General features: G+C 38.3%; 2 protein-coding genes across 2 annotated transcripts; both read left to right on the forward strand.

The window, feature by feature from the left end:
* The first annotated feature begins 16,163 nt into the window (after positions 1 to 16,163).
* LOC142505554 (uncharacterized) lies at positions 16,164 to 17,680 on the forward strand. The gene is made up of 2 exons (XM_075618589.1): positions 16,164 to 16,946; positions 17,102 to 17,680. The coding sequence occupies exons 1-2, from the start codon at positions 16,164 to 16,166 to the stop codon at positions 17,678 to 17,680; spliced, it is 1,362 nt and encodes a 453-aa protein (XP_075474704.1).
* Positions 17,681 to 20,552: 2,872 nt separating this feature from the next.
* Positions 20,553 to 21,159, forward strand: LOC142505570 (uncharacterized). The gene is made up of 2 exons (XM_075618610.1): positions 20,553 to 20,661; positions 20,789 to 21,159. Exons 1-2 carry the CDS (start codon positions 20,553 to 20,555, stop codon positions 21,157 to 21,159), a joined length of 480 nt encoding a protein of 159 aa, XP_075474725.1.
* The last annotated feature ends 351 nt before the right edge of the window (positions 21,160 to 21,510 follow it).

Here is a 21,510-nt window from a genome sequence, read left to right on the forward strand (position 1 = left end):
CCAAATTATTATACATAAATTTAAAATAAATAACACTATTTTTTAATTTTATAAAAAAAAATAATTTGAGCTAAGTTACTAACGTACCTGCAATCCAAAACTTATTTGGATCTTATAAAAAAAAATTGACTTACTTGGTTTTGCGTCTAAAACAACAGTATTTTCGTAAGCTTTGAAGTTCTTAGAGGTATCCCTCAGATAAATTTTGTTCAGCAGATATGATGCCTGAATGTAGTCATTTTCGAGTAAGAAGCATCGTCCCCCCTCTTCGTTGTCTCTGCATAGGGGTTCAATACCATTATGGTAAACTTGGTTGATTATATTTAGTGTGTTGATGTTGGATATGCTAGGACGTAAGATACACCATTTAGAATCTGACACGTGTGCAACAATGAAAAACAATAAGACAAATAGAGATGCCATGTGAAAGTAGAATAGTAACAACATTTGGAAGTGAAGATAATTTACGTAGAAGTTATCCTTAATAATTTGTTCATATGAACAATGAACACAAGGGTCTATTATAATTGCTCTTTGTTTCCTTTTTGGTCGTGAATAAGAGGAATGCATGTAATATATAAATATATATATTTATATAAACTTATAATAATTTTTTAATATGAATAATAAAAAAATTCTTTGGGAATGAATTTGAAATCAATTTATTTCGATTATAATTTTATTGTTTGCAATGAAACAATAAATAAAATCTTAAATATATATCTTACTTGTTTATACATTATTAGTACAAAATAGAATGAATTAAAAATAAAATTTTTGTGAAATTTATTAAATTATAGTAATGATAATAATAATAATATTAATAATTCGTAACATCGTCTAACTCTAATGTCATGATATTTTTTCGTTGCCGTATTTTATTAATTTGTACCTTAAATAATAAAAAATATTAGTTAAAATACGTCATGTCTCAATCGTGATAACATGCTACTTGGATATTAACATTTACATTATTTTTTATATGGACTTGATGTATTTTCTATATCCTAAAAATACTCCTTGTAATGCCCGAATTTTGAAAAAAATAAAATTGTGGCAGTAGTTGTGATGCTTTATGGCTTTACGTTATGGTATGAATTGTAATGAATATTATAGAATGGAATAAATAATGGATGGGTAGAATCAAATATTGAATTTTAGCTAAATAGGTAATGGAAGTGCGGAAACGGTATGAAAAATGTGGCAGTAGTTGTGGTTTTTAGCATAATATTTTGTATATTGATCCAATTGATGTGAGGTCACTTTCATTAGAAAGATAAGACATAAGGCTATAACTTTCATGTTTTGAGTTTTGGTCAAATCATTAGGGAAGACGAAACAAAAGTGGGCCGAAGTGTGTCGGGTGTATCGTCGTTCCAACACTGACACATGTTGGGAGATTGAGCATAAATTTTTACTCAGACCTACAAATGACATGAGGCCAATTGGAGATATAAGCCAAGACATAGGGCTACAACTTTCATGTTAACCACTTTTGCAAATTCGGATGTTAAAAATGCGTTTTTGGCAGAATTCCACGCGCCATTGTGCAGGATCCGGCGCCGCCGGTTGCTGAAATTTTTTGTGTTGGGCAGCAAGGGGCTCGCGGATGCACCAAAACACCCGCCATGGCGCCCAGCACATGTACAAAAAACGTGTTTCGAGGTTTTAATGTTATATATTATATTGGGGAATGATTTTTGTATCATTTCTTCTTATCCTCATTTCTCTCCATTGGTTTAGAGCTAGGGTTCCTCATTTCTCCTTCAATCCAATTTCTTCCAAGACATTAATCTTTGCTTGGAGATTAGAAGTTCTTCTCCTCAAGAGTTTAGAAGCAAGGTAAGAAAGCTTATTTCCTTGGGTTAGTGATTGAAGGGAAAATAATGGGTTGTTTGGTTTGAGTGTTGAAGTAAAGTTGTTAATATAATGATTGATGGTATTCTTATTGTTATTGTGTTATAGGATTATTGTCAAGGTGTTAAAATTATCAAATCTTCAAGTGGTTGTAAGTAGATTCTTCCTTGGAATGCATCTCATGAGCTATGTTTATGATAAATGAAGATTCAATTGATTTTAGCACCTTTAAATTATTGATTATGTATATTGTATGTATTGATATTTTGAAAAGAAATGGAATTGAATTCAAGGGCAAAGTAAAGGAGCTAACTCTTTAGCACGCACGCCACATGTTTGATAAAATGATTCAATGAATGTTTTTATGGCATATTACGGTTAAGAAATGATATGGATTCATTCTTTACACAATTGTTGGGATTTGAGTTTTCTTGAATATCCAATTTGCGGATCTTGATTCGAAGTAGTATTTAATTAATTATGAATTTTGAACAGAAACTACTCTGTTTTGATAGATGATCAAAGTTCTTGAGTTATAATCGAATTCAGAGGTTCAAGACTTCTCATCTACACATTTTGATCTTCTTTTGGTAATATTTGAAAGGTATGTTACGCTCGATAACATACGAGGTAAAAGTATCATTTTTATTTTAAATTGAAAATTCGATGGCTTGATGAATTACTTGTGATTTGCTGATGATTAATCTTTTGAGATGAGCTTATTATGATATTGACTTGATGAGATTGAAATGCATCATTACATTGCATATTGAGCCACTTATCGATTCAGATTTGATATGGCGGAAGTCGCCTTGATTTATTGATTTGTTGGATGTATGGGGCTATAGTTGAGTTGGCAGAGTGTATGCGGAGGTCGCTGCTATGACATGAACACTCTCTATAGGCGCACCATAGTCCTGAGATTGTAGAACACAGCACCCCACCTCGAGCGGATGAGTCGGTGGATGTTGCTGGGGGATTCTCTTTCCTTGGGTACCCTATGACCAGATGGTTCACTTGATCTTGAGATTTATTGACAGCCTACAGCTTCTGATCATACATTGCATTATATTGCATCTTTATGAGTTTATATGAACTTTGTGAAATTAAATTTTCATATGTTATTGATTGTATCATACTGGGTTTATACTCACCGGCACGTCGGCTACCTCTTGTTTTCATGTGCTTGAAGGTAGGTGAGGCGAGGCTTGAGATGCCAGAGTCCAGCTCCAGGCGAGGAGATACGAGTTAGAGTGGGATTCTCGGGTCTTAGGAGCTATTTGATGATGTTTGGATTACTTTAGTTCACTACTTTATTTTGGCATATAAAATTTATATTTCAAACATTTATGATCTTTAAATTATTTTCGACGATATTTATGTGGATTTGTGAACCATAAATTATGTATTTTACTAAATCATTTGGTCTGTTACAATTTTAATTATTAGTATTAGATGGTGGATCGGGGCCCCACACTCCTAAAGATACTGTTGCTACAAATGCAGCAAAAGCCCCACATCTTGATGGCATGGGCAGTGCTAGAGGGCTGTGGCGGCGTAATAAGAAATTCCGTAGCGGCAAGGGGCGAGATTTTAAAATTTCAGTTTCGAACACTTATTGTTTAAACAAAATTATTATACATATTATTAAAATAAATAACACTCTTTTTAAATTTTATAAATAAAAAAATAATTTGAGCCAAGTTACCAACATACCTGCAATCCAAAACTTACTTGGACTTTATTTAAAAAAATAAATTTTGACTTATTTGGATTTGCGTCTAAAACAATACTATTTTCGTAATCTTTGCCGTTCTTAGAGGTATCCCTCTGATAAATTTTGTTCAGCAGATATGATGCTTGATTGTAGTCATTTTCGGGTAAGAAGCCTCGTCCCCCCTCTTCGGTGTCTCTGCATAGGGGTTCAATACCATTATGGTAAATTTGGTTGATTATATTTAGTGTGTCGATGTCGGATATGCTAGGACGTAAGCTACACCATTTAGAATCGGACACGTGTGGAACAATGAAAAACAGTAAGACAAATAGAGATGCCATGTGAAAGTAGAATAGTAATAACATTTGGAAATGAAGATAATTTACGTAGAAATTATCCTTAATAATTTGTTCATATGAACAACGAACACAAGAGTCTATTTATAATTGCTCTTTGTTTTCTTTTTGGTCGTGAATAAGAGGAATGCATGTAATAGATAAATGTATATATTTATATAAACCTATAATAATTTTTAATATGAATTATTATCAAAATGAATAATAGAAAAATTCTTTGGGAATGAATTTGAAATCAATTGATTTCGATTATAATTTTATTGTTTGCAATATAATTTTATTGTTTGCAATGAAACAATAAATAAAATCTTAAATATATATCTTATTTGTTTATACATTATTAGTACAAAATAGAATGAATTAAAAAGAACATTTTTGTGAAATTTCATTAAATATAGTAATGATAATAATAATAATAATTCGTAATATCGTCTAACTCTAATGTCATGATATTTTTTCATTGCCGTATTTTATTAATTTGTACCTTAAATAATAAAAAACATTATTTAAAATACGTCATGTCTCAATCGTGAGAACATGCTACTTGGATATTAACATTTACATTATTTTTTATATGGACTTGGTGTATTTTTCATATCTTAAAACCTAACTCCTAAAGATACTATTGCTAGAAATGCAGCAAATGCCCCACATCTTGATGGCATGGGCAGTGCTAGAGGGCCTCGTCGGCGTAATAAGAAATTCCATAGCGACAGAGGGCGAGATTTCAAAATTGCATTTTCGGGTAAGAAGCATCGTCCCCCCTCTTCGGTGTCTCTGCATAGGGGTTCAATACCATTATGGTAAATTTGGTTGATTATATTGAGTGTGTCGACATTGGATACGCTAGGACGTAAGATACACCATTTAGAATCGGACACGGGTGGAGCAATGAAAAACAGTAAGACAAATAGAGATGCCACGTGAAAGTAGAATAGTAACAACATGTGGAAGTAAAGATAATTTACGTAGAAATTATCCTTAATAATTTGTTCATATGAACAACAAATAAAAGAGTATATTTATAATTGCTCTTGGTTTCCTTTTTGGTCGTGAATAAGAGGAATGCCTGTAATAGATAAATGTATCTATTTATATGAACTTAAAATAATTTTTAATATGAATAATTATCAAAATAAATAAAAAAAGTCTTTGGGAATGAATTTGAAATCAATGGATTTCGATTATAATTTTATTATTTGCAATATAATTTTATTGTTTGCAATGAAACAATATATCTAACTTGTTTATACATTATTAGTACAAATAGAATGAACTAAAAATAACATTTTTGCGAAATTTCTTGATGATGATGATGATGATAATAATAATAATAATAATAATAATAATTCGTAACATTATCTAACTCTAATTTCGTGATATTTTTTCATTATCGTATTTTATTTATTTGTACATTAAATAATAAAAAACATTAGTTAAAATACGTCATGTCTCAATCGTGAGAACATGCTTCTTGGATATTAGCATTTACATTATTTGAGATATGGACTTGTTGTATTTTCCATTTATTAGAGTCTACTCCTAAACCACAAATGCCCCACATCTTGATGGCATGGGCAGTGCTGGAGGGCCGCGACGAGGTAATAAGAAATTCCATTGCGGCAAGTGGCGAGATTCCAAAATTGCAACTTCTAACACATATAGTTTAAACCAAATTATTATACATATATTTTAAATAAATAACACAATTTTTTAATTTTATAAATAAAAAAATAATTTAAGCCAAATTACTGACGTACCTGCAATCCATAACTAATTTGTATCTTATTTAAAAAAATTTAATTTTGACTTACTTGGATTTGCAGTCTACCACAACAGTATTTTTGTAAGCTTTTCAATTCTTAGAGTTATGCCTCTGATAAATTTTGTTCAGCAGATATGATGCCTGAATGTTTTCATTTTCGGGTAAGAAGCATCGTCCCCCCTCTTCGGTGTCTCTGCATAGGGGTTCTCTGGGGCCCCGGGTCCGATATCTAATACTAATAATTATAATTGTAACAAACCAAATGATTGAGTAAAATACATAATTTGTAGTTTAAAAATCCGCATAAACATTGTCAAAATAATTTAAATGTCTCAAATATTTGAAAAATAATTTTCAACATGTCCAAAATAAATTAGTGAGCCAAAGTAATCCAAACATCATCAAATAGCTCCTAAGAACCGAGAATCTCACTCTAACTCGTATCTCCTCGCCTGGAACTGGACTCTGGCATCCCAAGCCTCGCCTCACCTACCATAAAGCACATGAAAACAAGAAGTAGCCGACGTGCCGATGAGTATAAACCCAGTATGATACAATCAATAACATATGAGAATTAAAATTTCACATAGTTCATATAAACTCATAAAGATGCAATATAATGCAGTGCATGATCAGAAGCTGTGGGCTATCAATAAATCTCAAGATCAAGTGAATCATCTAGTCATAGGGTACCCAAGGGAAGAGAATCCCCCAGCAACATCCACCGACTCATCCGCTCGGGGTGGATTGCTGTGTTCTACAATCCCTGGACTATGATGCGCCTATAGAGAGTGTTCAGGCCATAGCAGCGACCTCCGCATACAATATGCCAACTCAACTATAGACCCATACGTCCAAGGCGACCTCCGCCATCTCAAATCTGAATCAAAAATAGGCTCAATATGCAATGAAATGATGCATTTCAATCTCATCAAGTCAAATCATAATAAGCTCATCTCAAAAGATCAATCATCAACAAATCACAAGTAATTCATCAAGCCATCGAATTTTCAATTTAAAATAAAAATGATACTTTTCCTCGCATGTTACCGACCGTAATATACCTTTCGAATATTACAAACAAGAGATCAAAATATAAGGTTGAGAAGTCTTGAACCCTCGCTGTCTACTCGATTCTCTATCAACCAACTTAAAATAAACAATCTAGAGCCAACCCAAGTCAATACTTCAACAGAATCTTGAATACATAAATCAAGAACTCAGATTACTTATCAACACAGAGCAATTTTTATACAAATTCATAATTAATTCGGTACAGCTTCAAATCAAGATCTGTAAATTGGATATGCAAGAAAACTCAATGCCCAACAATTCATCTTCACAAACTTTTGTCTAATAAATTCATTTACTCAGTCATTCATAATCTTAAACATACAACATAATTTTCGAAATTCTGCATCCGTACAAATCTGGCATAGTTTAGTATTTCGAGCATAACTCCCTCAATACTCAATTGAATCAAGCCCATTTTATATCATTTCGAAGACAAGACAATGTTCTATAACTTTCGTTGGAATACCAAATTCAGATTCCCAACCAATAAATCCCAGAATTCGAATAAACAGAAGGCATGTACACAAACTCGGGATTCTAGACCAGTTTTAGTAAATATAGCATATCTCTTTCATTTCTTCGTGGAACTGAGTGATTGTTGAACCAAATCGAAGATAACTCAATTGTCTACAAGTTTGATGAATACCATAACTCCAAAATCCAAACACAACTATCCCATATATTCGAAATACAGAAGGTATAAAAACCGTTCTTTGCACATAAACAAGAAACCATGCTTATATCCATTTTAAATTCAAACCAACTCAAATAAAACATCTTCAACATCTTAATATCTTAAATATCAACTCAAATATCAATTCTAAACTTCAACTCATTTCCAAACTTTAACAAAAATCGGAAAAACTTACGTCCTCGTGAAGCACGTGATGAGAGGATCACAAATCTAACTTCATTTCATATTTTTCTTTAACAATTCTCCCATAGATTGAAGAAGAAATGTAGAAAATGAAAGGAGATGGATGAGGATTTGCGTGGAAGAGAAGGAAATGATTGAGAATGAGTGGTGGAAGTCAAAGTGAGCTTAAAAAATCAATTTTCGCATTTGTTAGCGCCTCAGCGCCACTTTCTAGCGCCTCAACGCCAAAATTTCGCAAAACTAGCGCCTAGGTGCTAATATTCTAGCGCTGCAGCGCTTGAATAGTAACCGATGAACAGTAATTTTTTTTTCAAATTTATTTTTAATTTCGGGCATTACAATTCCTCTCCCTCTAAAAATAGATTTCGTCCTCGAAATCAAATCATCAATTTCAAGTCTACGATATAATGATCAATACTGAAAATAAGACAGAGAATAGAAGCGTACTTCATTTGAATAACTCTGGATATTTACATCTCATGTTGTCTTCTAATTCCCAAGTTGCCTACTCGACACCATGTCTATTCCACTGTACTTTAATCAACGGTATCAATTTATTTATGAGTTGCATATCTTTTCTGTCTAGAATCTGAATCGGTCTCTCGATATACCTCAAAGTCTGATCTAACTCAACCTCATCGGGTGGAAGTACATGAGAAGGATCTGGATGATATTTCCTCAACATGGATACATGAAAAACATTATGAACACCTGATAATGCAGGAGGAAGAGCTAATCTATAAGCCAAACCACCAACACGTTCCAAAATCTCATACCAACCTATGAATCTCGGTGATATTTTACCCTTCTTTTCAAATCTAACTGTATCATGGAAAGGAGATATTTTCAGAAAAACTCTGTCACTTTTCTCAAAAATCAACGGTCGTCTCCTGATGTTCGCATAGTTAGCCTGCCTATCCTGAGCATCTCGCATATGACTCTGAATCAATATCACCTTCTCTGTCATATCTCTTATCATATCAGGTCCTACAATTGGTGCTTCAGATAAATCGTCCCAATACAAAGGAGATTGACACTTCCTGCCATATAGTGCTTCAAATGGTGACATTCCAATGCTCACTTGATAACTTTTGTTATAAGAAAACTCGACAAATGGTAATGAATCCTGCCAACCAATACCAAAATCCATCACTACAGCTCTCTGCATATCCTTAATGTCTGAATAGTACGTTCTGATTGTCCGTCTATCTGAGGATGATATGTTGTACTCAAATGCAAACGAGTACCAAGGACCTCTTGTAAACTCTGCCAAAAACGAGAAGAAAATCTGAGATCATGATCTGATACAATGGACTTAGGCACACCATGCAATCTCAAAACTTCTTTGATGTACAATCCGGCCATCTGGTCATGCCTATATGTCATCTGATAAGGAATGAAACATGAACCCTTGGTTAATCTATCAACGATAACCCAAATTGAATCGCAACCCCTCGACGACCTCGGAAATTTAGTGACAAAGTCCATGGTGATATGGTCCCACTTCCATTCTGGAACCTTAAGGCTATGAAAAAGACCTCCTGGTCGCTTTCTTTCTGCTTTCACTTGTTGACAACTCAAACAACGAGATAAAAATTCTGCTTTGTCAGATTTCATTCTTTTCCACCAAAATTTTTTCTTCAAATCATTGTACATCTTTTTACTTCCAGGGTGTACACTGAACTTACTGCAATGAGCATCACGCAAAATCTGTATCCTCAACTCTGAAATATTAGGAACTACAATACGATCATTCACAAACAAAATACCCTCATTATTGACCTGGAATTCTGATTGATGTTCTGATTTGACGAGTTCAACTGATTTCTGAATGCTTTGATCTAACCTTTGGGCCTCTTTAATTTTTACAAACAACTCTGGCTCTACCTTAATCATAAATACTCTTACAGGTTGAGTATCTACAACAAAATCCAAACCAGAAAGACAACATTCTTCTACTAAATCAGATACACTGCTAGTGATCAAGGACATATTGCATACTTTTCTGCTCAAAGCATCGGCTGCTGCATTCGACTTGCCTGGATAATATTTTATCTCGCAATCATAGTCTTTCAACAAGTCTAACCAACGCCTCTATCTCATGTTCAACTTCGCTTGTGAAAAGAGGTATTTCAAACTCTTATGATCAGTGAATATCTCAAATGTCTCCCCATACAAGTAGTGACGCCAAATCTTTGGGACAAAAACCACAGTTGCTAGTTCCAAGTCATGCGCTGGGTATTTAGACTCATGTGGCTTCAAATTTCGTGAAGCATAGGCAACAACACGGTCATGCTGCATTAATATACAACCCAGTCCTTGATGTGAAGTATCAGTGTGCACTGTAAATCCTCCTACACCTGATGGGATAGTCAGAACTGGCGCACTAGTTAATCTCTGCTTAACTTAAAAAACTAGCCTCACATGTCTGCGACCAAATAAATGGTGCATTCTTTTGTGTCACCTGGATAATTGGCCTCGCAATATGTGAGAATTCTTCAATAAATCTGCGATAATATCCTGCCAAACCCATAAAACTACGTACCTCAGGAACTGATGTCGGTCTAGACAAATTGATGACTGCCTCAACTTTACTCGGATCAACTGATATACCAGCACTCGAAATCACATGTCCAAGGAAAACCTTTCTATCCAACCAAAACTCGCATTTGGATAATTTAGCATACAACTTTTCAGTTCTCAAAATCTTCAATATAGCTCTCAAGTATTCGACATGCTCAATTTTAGATTTTGAATAAATAAGAATATCATCAATGAAGATCACAACAAATTGATCTATATACCATTGAAACACACGGTTCATCAAATCCATAAATACCGCAGGCGCATTGGTCAACCCAAAAGGCATAACCAAAAATTCAAAATGTCCATACCTGGTACGAAAAGCAGTCTTAGGCACATCTGCCTCTCTAACTCTTAACTGATGATATCCAGATCTTAAATCAATCTTAGAATATACTGAAGAACCCTGCAACTGGTCAAAAAGATCATCAATCCTTGGAAAATGATACTTATTCTTTACTGTGGCTTTATTCAACTGTTTATAATCAACACAATGCCTCATAGACCCGTCTTTATTCTTCACGAATAAAACCGGAGCACCCTCATAGACCCGTCTTTATTCTTCACGAATAAAACCGGAGCACCCCAAGGTAAAACACTTGGTCTTATATATCCTTTAGTCAATAGATCCTCAAGTTGTTCCTTTAGTTCTTTTAGTTCAATTGGTGTCATCCTATAAGGAGCTCTAGAAATAGGCTGTGTACTTGGCATAAACTCAATGTTGAACTCAATCTCTTGGACTGGAGGAAACCCTGGAATTTCATCTAGAAATACATCTGAAAATTCAGTAACAATTGGAATATCTGTCAATTTAGGTATTGACATTGAAATATCAATTGCATAAACCAAGAAACATTCTGCTTCTTTATGCAACAAACGGGTCATGGACAAAACAGATATCAAAGGAATCTTAGCTCGAGAACCCTTGCCATAGAATGTCCAGTGATCTGTCATATCAGGCCTAAACTTAACAACCTTCTGAAAACAATCTACAGTAGCCCTGTATCTTGTCAACATGTCAATGCCAACTATGAAATCAAAATCAGACATTTCCAATACAATACAATCAAGCTCAATGACATTATCCTCATAACGAAATTCACAACCACTTATCATTTCAGCTGACCTCATCACTTTGCCCAGTGGAGTGGAAATAGATAATATAGATGATAACGGCATAGAATGAAACGAATGCAATGTGACAAAGTGCTCAGATATGAAAGTATGTAATGCACCAGTATCCATCAAAACATAAGCAGGATAACCAGACAGAAAAAAATTACCTGCAATGACATTATCTGGAGCATTATATGCCTCATCCTCAGTGAGTGCAAAAACTCAGGCCTGCTGTCTAGGTGGCTATCCTACCCTGTGACTACCACTCTGTTTGTTCTGATCTGACCGGTTTGATTGCTGATAGGAATGAACTGCAGGGGTCTGACGATTCTGGTGAGATGTCTGTCTCGATGATCCCCCACTTTGAGATATATCACTGCCACGGTTAGGACACACTCGAGCATAGTGTCCCACCTGGTTACACAAGTGGCAAGCTCCCGAGACTCCTCTACACTGATCGGTATAATAACTGCCACCACACTAACCACAATTCGGGCCTGAATAACCAGTGCTCTGAACTGAACCAAACTGTCTCGATCCACTATAACTCAAAAAAATACTGCCATGCCTCTTAAATTGCTTGCCTCTAGCCTGAAACTGCTCTCTTATGTTACCACTGTTACCGCCACTATTACCCTATCTGAATTGATGTCGATATTGTGGTTGTTGGGGTCGTTGCGAATACTGAGGACCTCTCTGTCTAATGATCTCGGTTTCAGCTCCCTTTGCTTGATCAAGAGCCTCAGCAAAATTGTTAGGCCTTCTTGTATTAACCAAGGTAAAGATATCAGGGTTAAGACCATTTATGAAGTGATCGGCCTTAGCTTCTTCATCGGATGCTACATGAGGAGCAAATCTCAGTAAATTTGAGAACTTAGCAACATATTCCTCAACATTCAGATTTCCCTGCTTTAAATTTGCAAACTTGGCTCCCCTATCTTTCCTGTAAAAGGTAGGAAATAAACTCTGATAAAATTCAGATTTAAAAATATCCCAGGTAACAATCGTACCTCGACCCTCTAAAGCTTTCTTGGTCATGATCCACCAATTCTTAGCAACATCTAATAACTGATGAAAAACTAACTTGATTCTACGATCATCTGGGTACTCGAGAGATTCAAATAATTGATCTATATTCTCCAACCAGTTCTCACACTCTAATGCATTCTCGGTACCCTTCAACATCGGTGGGTGTAAAGACTGAAATCTGGCTAACAGTATCTCCATCGGAGTCGGAGTTATATCCATCTGAGTATGAGTAGCACTGCCTTGATCTTGTGCCACTGGTATGTTCTGTCTAGGTCTACCACGACCTCTACCTCGAGTAGCCATGTCTGATATACAATAGATCAAACACATATAAAATCAAAATATCATAATCATCTCAATCTTTTATCAATCATCTCTAGGCTCTCGAGACTCAATAATCTCAAAAATCTCGAATAAAGCTCAACAATAGAGTATCTCAATTATGATCATGTATTTCACATTACGGCACAGTGAAAATGCTAGCAAATATATCACATGATCAAGAAATTCGAACTGACTCGATCTACCCTGTTCCAAAATACCTTACGCTCTGATACCACCTAATGTGGGGCCCCGGTTCCGATATCTAATACTAATAATTATAATTGTAACAAACCAAATGATTGAGTAAAATACATAATTTGTAGTTTACAAATCCACATAAACATTGTCAAAATAATTTAAATGTCTCAAATGTTTGAAAAATAATTTTCAACATGCCCAAAATAAATTAATGAACCAAAGTAATCCAAACATCATCAAATAGCTCCTAAGAACCGAGAATCCCACTCTAACTCATATCTCCTCGTCTGGAACTGGACTCTGGCATCCCAAGCCTCGCCTCACCTACCGTCAAGCACATAAAAAAAAGAGGTAGCCGACGTGCCAGTGAGTATAAACCCAGTATGATACAATCAATAACATATGAGAATTAAAATTCACATAGTTCATATAAACTCATAAAGATGCAATATAATGCAATGCATGATCAGAAGCTGTGGGCTATCAATAAATCTCAAGATCAAGTGAATCATCTAGTCATAGGGTACCCAAGGGAAGAGAATCCCCCAGCAACATCCACCGACTCATCTGCTCGGGGTGGATTGCTGTGTTCTACAATCCCAGGACTATGGTGCGTCTATAGAGAGTGTTCAGGCCATAGCAGCGACCTCTGCATACACTATGCTAACTCAACCATAGCCCCATACGTCCAACAAATCAATAAATCAAGGCGACCTCCGCAATATAAAATCTGAATAAAAAAGAGTCTCAATATGCAATGCAATGATGCATTTCAATCTCATCAAGTCAATATCATAATAAGCTCATCTCAAAAGATCAATCATCAACAAATCACAAGTAATTCATCAAGCCATCGAATTTTCGATTTAAAATAAAAATGATAGTTTACCTCGCATGTTACCGACCGTAACATACCTTTCGAATACTACAAACATGAGATCAAAATATATGGTTGAGAAGTCTTGAACCCTCGCTGTCTACTCGATTCTCTATCAACCAACTTAAAGTAAATAATCTTGAGCAAACCCAAGTCAATACTTCAACAGAATCTTCAATACATAAATCAAGAACTCGGATTACTTATCAACACAAAGCAATTTTTGTACAAAATTCATAATTAATTCGGTACAGCTTCAAATCAAGATCTATAAATTGGATATGCAAGAAAACTCAATGCCCAACAATCGTCTTCACAAACTTTTGTCAAATAAATTAATTTACTCAGTCATTCATAATCTGAAACATACAACATAATTTTCGAAATTCTGCATCCGTACAAATCTGGTATAGTTTAGTATTTCGAGCATAACTCCCTCAATACTCAATTGAATCAAGCCCATTTTATATCATTTCGAAGACAAGACAATGTTATATAACTTTCATTGGAATACCAAATTCAGATTCCCAACCAATAAATCCCAGAATTCGAATAAACGGAAGGCATGTACACAAACTTGGGATTCTAGACCAGTTTTAGTAAATATAGCATATCTCTTTCATTTCTTCGTGGAACTGAGTGATTGTTGAACCAAATCGAAGATAACTCAATTGTCTACAAGTTTGATGAATACCATAACTCCAAAATCCAAACACAACTATCCCATATACTCGAAATACAGAAGGTATAAAAATCGTTCTTTACACATAAACAAGAAACCATGCTCATATCCATTTTAAATTCAAACCAACTCAAATACAACATCTTCAACATCTTAATATCTTTAATATAAACTCAAATATCAATTCTAAACTTCAACTCTTTTCCAAACTTTAACAAAAATTGGAGAAGATTACGTCCTCGTGAACCCTGTGATGAGAGGATCAAAAATCTAACTTCATTTCATATTTTTCTTTAAAAATTCTCCCATAGATTGAAGAAGAAATGTAGAAAATGGAAGGAGATGGATGAGGATTTGCGTGGAGGATAAGGAAATGATTGAGAATGAGTGGTGGAAGTCAAAGTGAGCTTAAAAAATCAATTTTCGCATCTGTTACCGCTGCAGCGCCACTTTCTAGCGCCTCAGCGCCAAATTTTCGCAAAACTAGCGCCTAGGCGCTACTATTCTAGCGCCCCAGCGCTTGAATAGTAACCGATGAACAGTAACTTTTTTTTTTAATTTCGGGCATTACAGGTTCAATACCATTATGGTAAATTTGGTTGATTATATTGAGCGTGTCGACGTTGGATACGCTAGGACGTAAGATACACCATTTAGAATCGGACACGTGTGGAACAATGAAAAACAGTAAGACAAATATAGATGCCATGTGAAAGTAGAATAGTAACAACATTTGGAAGTGAAGATAATTTACGTAGATATTATCCTTAATAATTTGTTCATATGAACAACGAATACAAGAGTCTATTTATAATTTCTCTTGGTTTCTTTTTTGGTCATGAATAAGAGGAATGCATGTAATAGATAAATGTATCTATTTATACAAACTTATAAAAAAAATTAATATGAATAATTACCAAACTAAATTATAAAAAAGTCTTTGGGAATGAATTTGAAATCAATTGATTTAGGTTATAATTTTATTGTTTGCAATGAAACAATAAATAAAATCTTAAATATATATCTTTGTTAAGAAATTATTATTCCCAAGAATTTTGGTGTATGACAAAAACAAGACAGCATGAAAATAGCTGCGGTTTATATATGTGATGATACCCCATGGATGGGCCCACTACCCTTGGCCCATCCCTAGCCCCAATGGAAGACAAGCCCATCAAGGGCCCAGGTATCCTCCTATAAACATCAAGTTTGAGTGTTCAGTTAATTCATTCACTATATTGTTTTCAGCAGCACCCTTAGCCGCTCCCCCCATATATCCTCAGTCTCTGACTTGAGCGTCGGAAGGGCTACGCCAGGACACCCTCCTGGCCCCTCCTAACGATCCTATTTGTGATTTCAGGCTCAGGTTAATTTCAAAACCAGCGTCTGGACTAGTGACGCTTGCTGGAATCGGACCCTAAATTTCCCGTGAGTATCACTTGGCGCCTTATGTGGAAAAATTTGAGTTGAGACGTAGAGATGGTAGGGAAGAGAGGGAGTAGAAGAGCTACCTCAGCATCATCGCGTCCTCAGAGGGGACTCGAACAGTCTCATGCTGAGGCAAGGCAGGAAAAACCCCATCAGGAGGCGAGAACAGAACAACCTCGTCAAAAGAACAGGGTCGAGCAACCCCGTCCTAATGAAAATGTAGGGGAACTTGACCCTTGAGCAGTTGGGTCAATTTATCACTCGGACCGTGGATGAGGCTATGAAGAGGAACCAAGAATCTACATTCGTTGAAGAGCAGGCCACTCGCCAGGAGCGAGAGGAAAATGTTGAAGTCTATCAGAGCAGGGTTGAAGAGACGCATCCCCTCCAAAGTGGGGAGATTAGTGAGATGGGGGAGATGTGGAACGAGATACGGAGGTTGAGGGAGCAGGTAGGAAGCAGGGCGCCGGTACCCAAGAAAAGAGGCCCTTTTTCACTATCCATCTTGGAAGAAGGGCTTCCCCCAAATTTCCGACAATCGAACGTTGGAGAATACGACGGACATACAGATCCCGAAGAACACTTGGGGAGATTTGAGAATGCGGCTATGTTGCACCAGTATTCGGATGGAGTTAGGTGCAGGGTGTTTCTGCGCACGTTGGTAAGGTCAGCCCAACAATGGTTTAATACCCTGCAGCCCAACTCCATACAGTCTTTCGAAGATTTTTCTGCAGCTTTTTTTCACCGATTTTCCAGCAGCAAGAGGCACCAGAAAAACTACTTGAGTTTGTTTGTAATGAAACAGCAAGAGGCTGAAACTTTACGGGAGTTTGTCCAGCGCTTCAACAGCGCAGTGTTGGAAATACCAGCGGCTACCCCTGACATCATGATAAGTGCCTTTACCCAAGGGCTGAGGGGGGGAGAATTCTTCAAATCGCTGGTCAAGAAACATCCGTTGAGCTATGATGACTGGAAGACGCCCAACGGTATAGGAGGATGGAAAACTGACCCGGAGGGAGTAGGGTCAAGGGAGACAAGAGAGGAGGTAATAAGAGAGGTGCAGGTGAGAGGGAGGAGGACAGAACCAGAAGTAGAGGACAATTCTCATCGCATGTTCCTCTAAATAGGAGTCGGGATAAGGTGATGGAGGTGAGGGAATCAGAGGAGAGGGGGGAGAAGTCGCAGAGGGTTGAGAGCAGTGCTTGACCTCCGCCGAAGGGTAGACAAGAAGGATCCTCGTCTAGGAGTGAATTGAGATCTCGTCCATCTTCTAGGCGGGGTCGAGGCCCTCCGTGGATACATCAGAGGATCGAGGAGCCGAGGAGAGAAGGTCGAGGTCATGAAGTCCCTTGGGAGCCCGCTGAACCGAGGAGGGGAACGAATGAGGATAACCACCCTACGAGAGGAATAATTCACATGATCTCGGGGGGTGCTATTGATGGGGATTCCGGGCGAGCGCGAAAGGCGCATGGCAGGAGGTTGGAGAATTTTGAAATATCTAGGGGTGCGGACTTACCCCAGGATCCTGTCATCAGTTTTGGACCAGATGACCTCCGAGGCATTGTGGCTCCTCATAACGATGCCTTGGTGGTGACGGCCACCGTTGCCAATTACGATGTGGCACGAATCTTTATTGATAATGGAAGCTCTGTTAATATCTTGTTCAAGAGCACTCTGGATCAGATGAAGGTGGAGGGATTTGAGTTCGAAGCTGATCTCTACTCCTCTATATGGATTTACAGGACATGCCATCCCGCCACTCGGTCAGATTGTCCTTCCTCTATCTTTGGGACATGAGCCTCGGCGGGTAACAAAGATGACAACATTTACTGTGGTGGACATCCCATCCGCTTACAATGGAATTCTGGGGGGACTAGTCCTAAAGGATTTCAGAGCTGTAGCGTCCACGTATCATCAGAATTTTAAGTTTCCCGTAGGGAAGGAGGTTGGAGTCTTACGCGGGGACAAGAGGGTCGCGCGTCGGTGTTATGAGGGGATAGTGATAGAAGAGGGGAAGAGGACGCGTGTGGAGGTCAATATGATTAGAAGGGGGCGAAGCGGGTTGCCCGTAGTAATGAAGGAGGTTCATGAGGTGATAGATGATAAGCCGGAGATCGTGACATTGGGGCCCGACAAGAAGACGCTATGAATAGCCCCTGACCTTGACCTAGAGGTCAGGGATGAACTCATTACTTGTTTACAGGCTAATCTCAGCTGGTTCGCTTGGTCCGCCCAAGAGCTCACAGGGACGAGCCCAGATGTAGCAGAACGTCGATTAAACATCTTACCAAATTCTCGTCCCGTGAAGCAGAAGAAAAGACATTTCAGGCCTGAGAAGGATATAGTTATAAAGAAAGAAGTGAGGGAGTTGCTCAATGCTGGGCACATTCGAGAGGTACAATTTCCTACTTGGCTCCCAAATTTCGTCCTTGTTCCGAAGAGTTCGGGGAAGTGGAGGATGTGTGTGGACTTAAGAGATCTCAACAAGGCATGTCCTAAAGATTGTTATCCTTTGCCTCGGATAGATAAATTGGTTGACTCCACAGCCGGACATCAATATATGTGCATGCTGGAAGCTTATCAGGGATACCATCAAATTCCCTTGGCTGTGGAAGATCAAGTTAAAATGAGTTTCATCACCTCTGAAGGAACTTTCTGCTGCGTGGTGATGCCCTACGGACTCAAAAATGCTGGAGCCACGTATCAACGATTGATGGATAGAGTCTTTTCTGAGCACATGGGAAGGAATGTCGAAGTATATGTGGACGACATCATGGTAAAGTCTAAGGAATCGACCCAACTCATACCTGACTTAGTGGAGACCTTTTCCACCCTCAGGACCTATGGGCTGAAGTTGAATACTCAGAAGTGTATCTTTGGGTGAGGAGTGGGAAGTTTCTGGGTTATATGGTGACAGAGAGGGGGATTGAGGCTAACCCCGAGAAAGTTCAAGCTATCCAGGATATGGTCTCTCCCCGGGGACCCAAAGATGTTCAGCATTTGACAGGGAGGATTGCTGCATTAACGCTTTTTATCTCGAGGTCCGCCCACAGAAGCTTACCGTTCTTCCGGACTTTGAGAAAGGCAAAAAAATTTGAATGGGATCCAGCCTGCGAGAAAGCGTTTGAAGATTTGAAAAAATACCTTGCTGAGCTGCCTGTCCTGGCCAAATCGGCAGCAGGTGAGCCTTTGTGGGTATATCTATCTGCCATCGAGGAAGCTGTGAGTTCGGTCCTTGTCATGTTGGAGGGATCAACTCAACAGCCAGTCTATTATGTCTCGCATGCACTCAAGGGGGCAGAGATCAGATACTCAGGGTTGGAAAAATTGGCCTTGGCTTTAGTGATGACAGCGAGGCGCTTGAGACCCTACTTCCTATCTCATCCAATTGTGGTGCTAACTAGCAGTCCATTGGGCAGAATCCTCACTCATTCCGTTATGTCTGACCAGTTTGGTAAAATGGACTACTGAGCTGGGAGAGTATGACATCCAGTATGAGCCTAGAACAGCTATCAAAGCACAAGCCTTAGCCGATTTTATGGCTGAGACCGTGCATTAGGAGAATGAAGACCCTTGGAAGGTGTATGTGGATGGTTCCTCGTCGAAGGATGGAAGTGGGGTGGGAGTAGTACTGATTTCACCAGCTGGAGAGGAAGTGAAGTTGGCTGTGAGATTGGATTTTCGAGAATCCAACAATGAGGCAGAGTATGAGGCTGTGTTGGCAGGACTGCGAGCAGCCAGAAATGTGGGATCTACGCGGGTACTTATTTTTTCTGACTCGCAGTTGGTAGCACAACAGATGAAGGGGATGTATGATGTGAAAGATGAGAAGCTTATTGAGTATGCTCGAGAAGCGGACAGAGTCAGAGAGAAATTCACAGAGATTACATTTGAACAGATTCCCAGGAAAGAAAATGAAAAGGCACACTCTAGCCAAAATGGCTGGAACAATGGGAAGTTGGAAGACTAGAGATGTGGTATTTCAAGTTGAACTCACACCTCACACGAGTTCACCCGCAGTTGAACAGGAGGAGGAGGATTGGAGGACTGGCATAGTTGATTACTTGAAAGAGGGAAAGATTCCTGATAACCCTCGCGAAGCTCGTATGTTGAAGACACAGTGTTCACGTTATGTGATGATCGGAGAAGTGTTGTTTAGAACGTCTTTTGCATGGCCGCTTTTTCGGTGCTTGAGTTATCAAGAGGCTGATTATGTGCTCCGAGAAGTTCACGAGGGATGTTGTGGAAATCATTTAGGGGCTTATGCGTTGGCAAGGAAGGTGCTGCTCGCCGGTTATTCTTGGCCCTCCGTGCTGCGTGATGCTCAAGAGTTAGTGATGTCTTGTGATAGTTGTCAACACCATGCCCGGTTGCATCACCGCCCGGCCGCGGCAATGAAGGCTGTCACGGTCGCCTGTCCTTTTGACCACTGGGGAATAGATATTGTGGGGTCTTTTCCTATAGCTCCTGCTCAGAAGAAATTCCTATTAGTAGCAGTTGACTATTTTTCAAATGGGTGGAAGCAGAGCCTTTGGCCAGAATCACTGAGAATGACGTCCTGAAGTTCTTGTGGAAGAGTATAGTATGCAGATACGGAGTACCTTGGAAACTGATATCCGATAATGGGAGACAGTTCCAGGGGGCTAAGATCCAAGATTGGTGTAAAAAGATGAAGATCCAACAAGTATTTACCTCTGTAGCTTACCCGCAGAGTAATGGTCAGGTGGAGGTGACTAATCGGACACTGGTGCAGGGTCTGAAGGTTGCAGGGTCTGAAGGTTCGACTTGGCAGAGCTAAGGGCAATTGAGTGGATGAGCTATCAAGTGTCTTATGGGCATACCGAACCACTACAAGGGAAGGAACCAAAGAAACTCATTTCAGTTTGGTCTACGGTAATGAGGCAGTGCTCCCGGCTGAGATCGGGTTGGAATCGGCAAGGGTAGTGCTTTATGACGAGGACAATGATGCGAGACGCGCTATTGACCTTGCTCTTTTGGAAGAGAAGAGAGATTCTGCCAGCATTCACATGGAAGCTTATAAAAATCGCATTGCACAGTCTTATAATCGAAGGGTCATTCAAAGAAGCTTCCAGGTAGGTGATTTGGTCCTGAGGAAGGTGCAAGAAGAGCAGAGAGGGAAATTGGACCCAAAGTGGGAGGGTCCCTTCAAAGTTATTGAAAGGCTGAGCTGTGGAGCCTATTATTTGGAGAATACGCAAGGCAATGCATTGAAGAGGCCCTGGAATGCTTATCATATTAGAAAATATTATCCTTGATTTGATTGCTAATGTATTTCATTTTGAATTTTCCTGTAATCATTTGGAATTCAATAAAATCATGTTCTTCTTTTTAATTCATGAATGTTGTTGTATTGGAAGAAGAGAAAATTTATTTTATTTTTCTAAGGAATCGCCAAGTAGAGGAGCAGAGTTGGGTGGAGAGAAATTTTATTTTCCTACTAAGGCATCGCCTAGTAGAAGAGCAGAGTTGGGGCGGGGAGAAATTTTATTTTCCTACTAAGGCATCGCCTAGTAGAGGAGCAGAGTTGGGGCGGGAGAGAAATTTTTATTTCCCTACTAAGGCATCGCCTAGTAGAGGAGCAGAGTTGGGGTGAGAAGAAATTTTAT

Source organism: Primulina tabacum, chromosome 1, assembly GCF_025594145.1.
Source record: "Primulina tabacum isolate GXHZ01 chromosome 1, ASM2559414v2, whole genome shotgun sequence".
NCBI lineage: Eukaryota > Viridiplantae > Streptophyta > Magnoliopsida > Lamiales > Gesneriaceae > Primulina > Primulina tabacum.

What these genes read in the sequence shown, in the direction of transcription:
- LOC142505554 (XM_075618589.1), top strand. Translation starts at nt 16,164, where the DNA reads ATGAAGAGGAACCAAGAATCTACATTCGTTGAAGAGCAGGCCACTCGC. An exon ending in AGGTAATAAGAGAGGTGCAG is followed by an intron (nt 16,947 to 17,101) that starts GTGAGAGGGAGG and finishes CCTCCGCCGAAG; the next exon opens with GGTAGACAAGAAGGATCCTC.
- LOC142505570 (XM_075618610.1), top strand. Translation starts at nt 20,553, where the DNA reads ATGAAGATCCAACAAGTATTTACCTCTGTAGCTTACCCGCAGAGTAAT. An exon ending in GAAGGTTGCAGGGTCTGAAG is followed by an intron (nt 20,662 to 20,788) that starts GTTCGACTTGGC and finishes GTAATGAGGCAG; the next exon opens with TGCTCCCGGCTGAGATCGGG.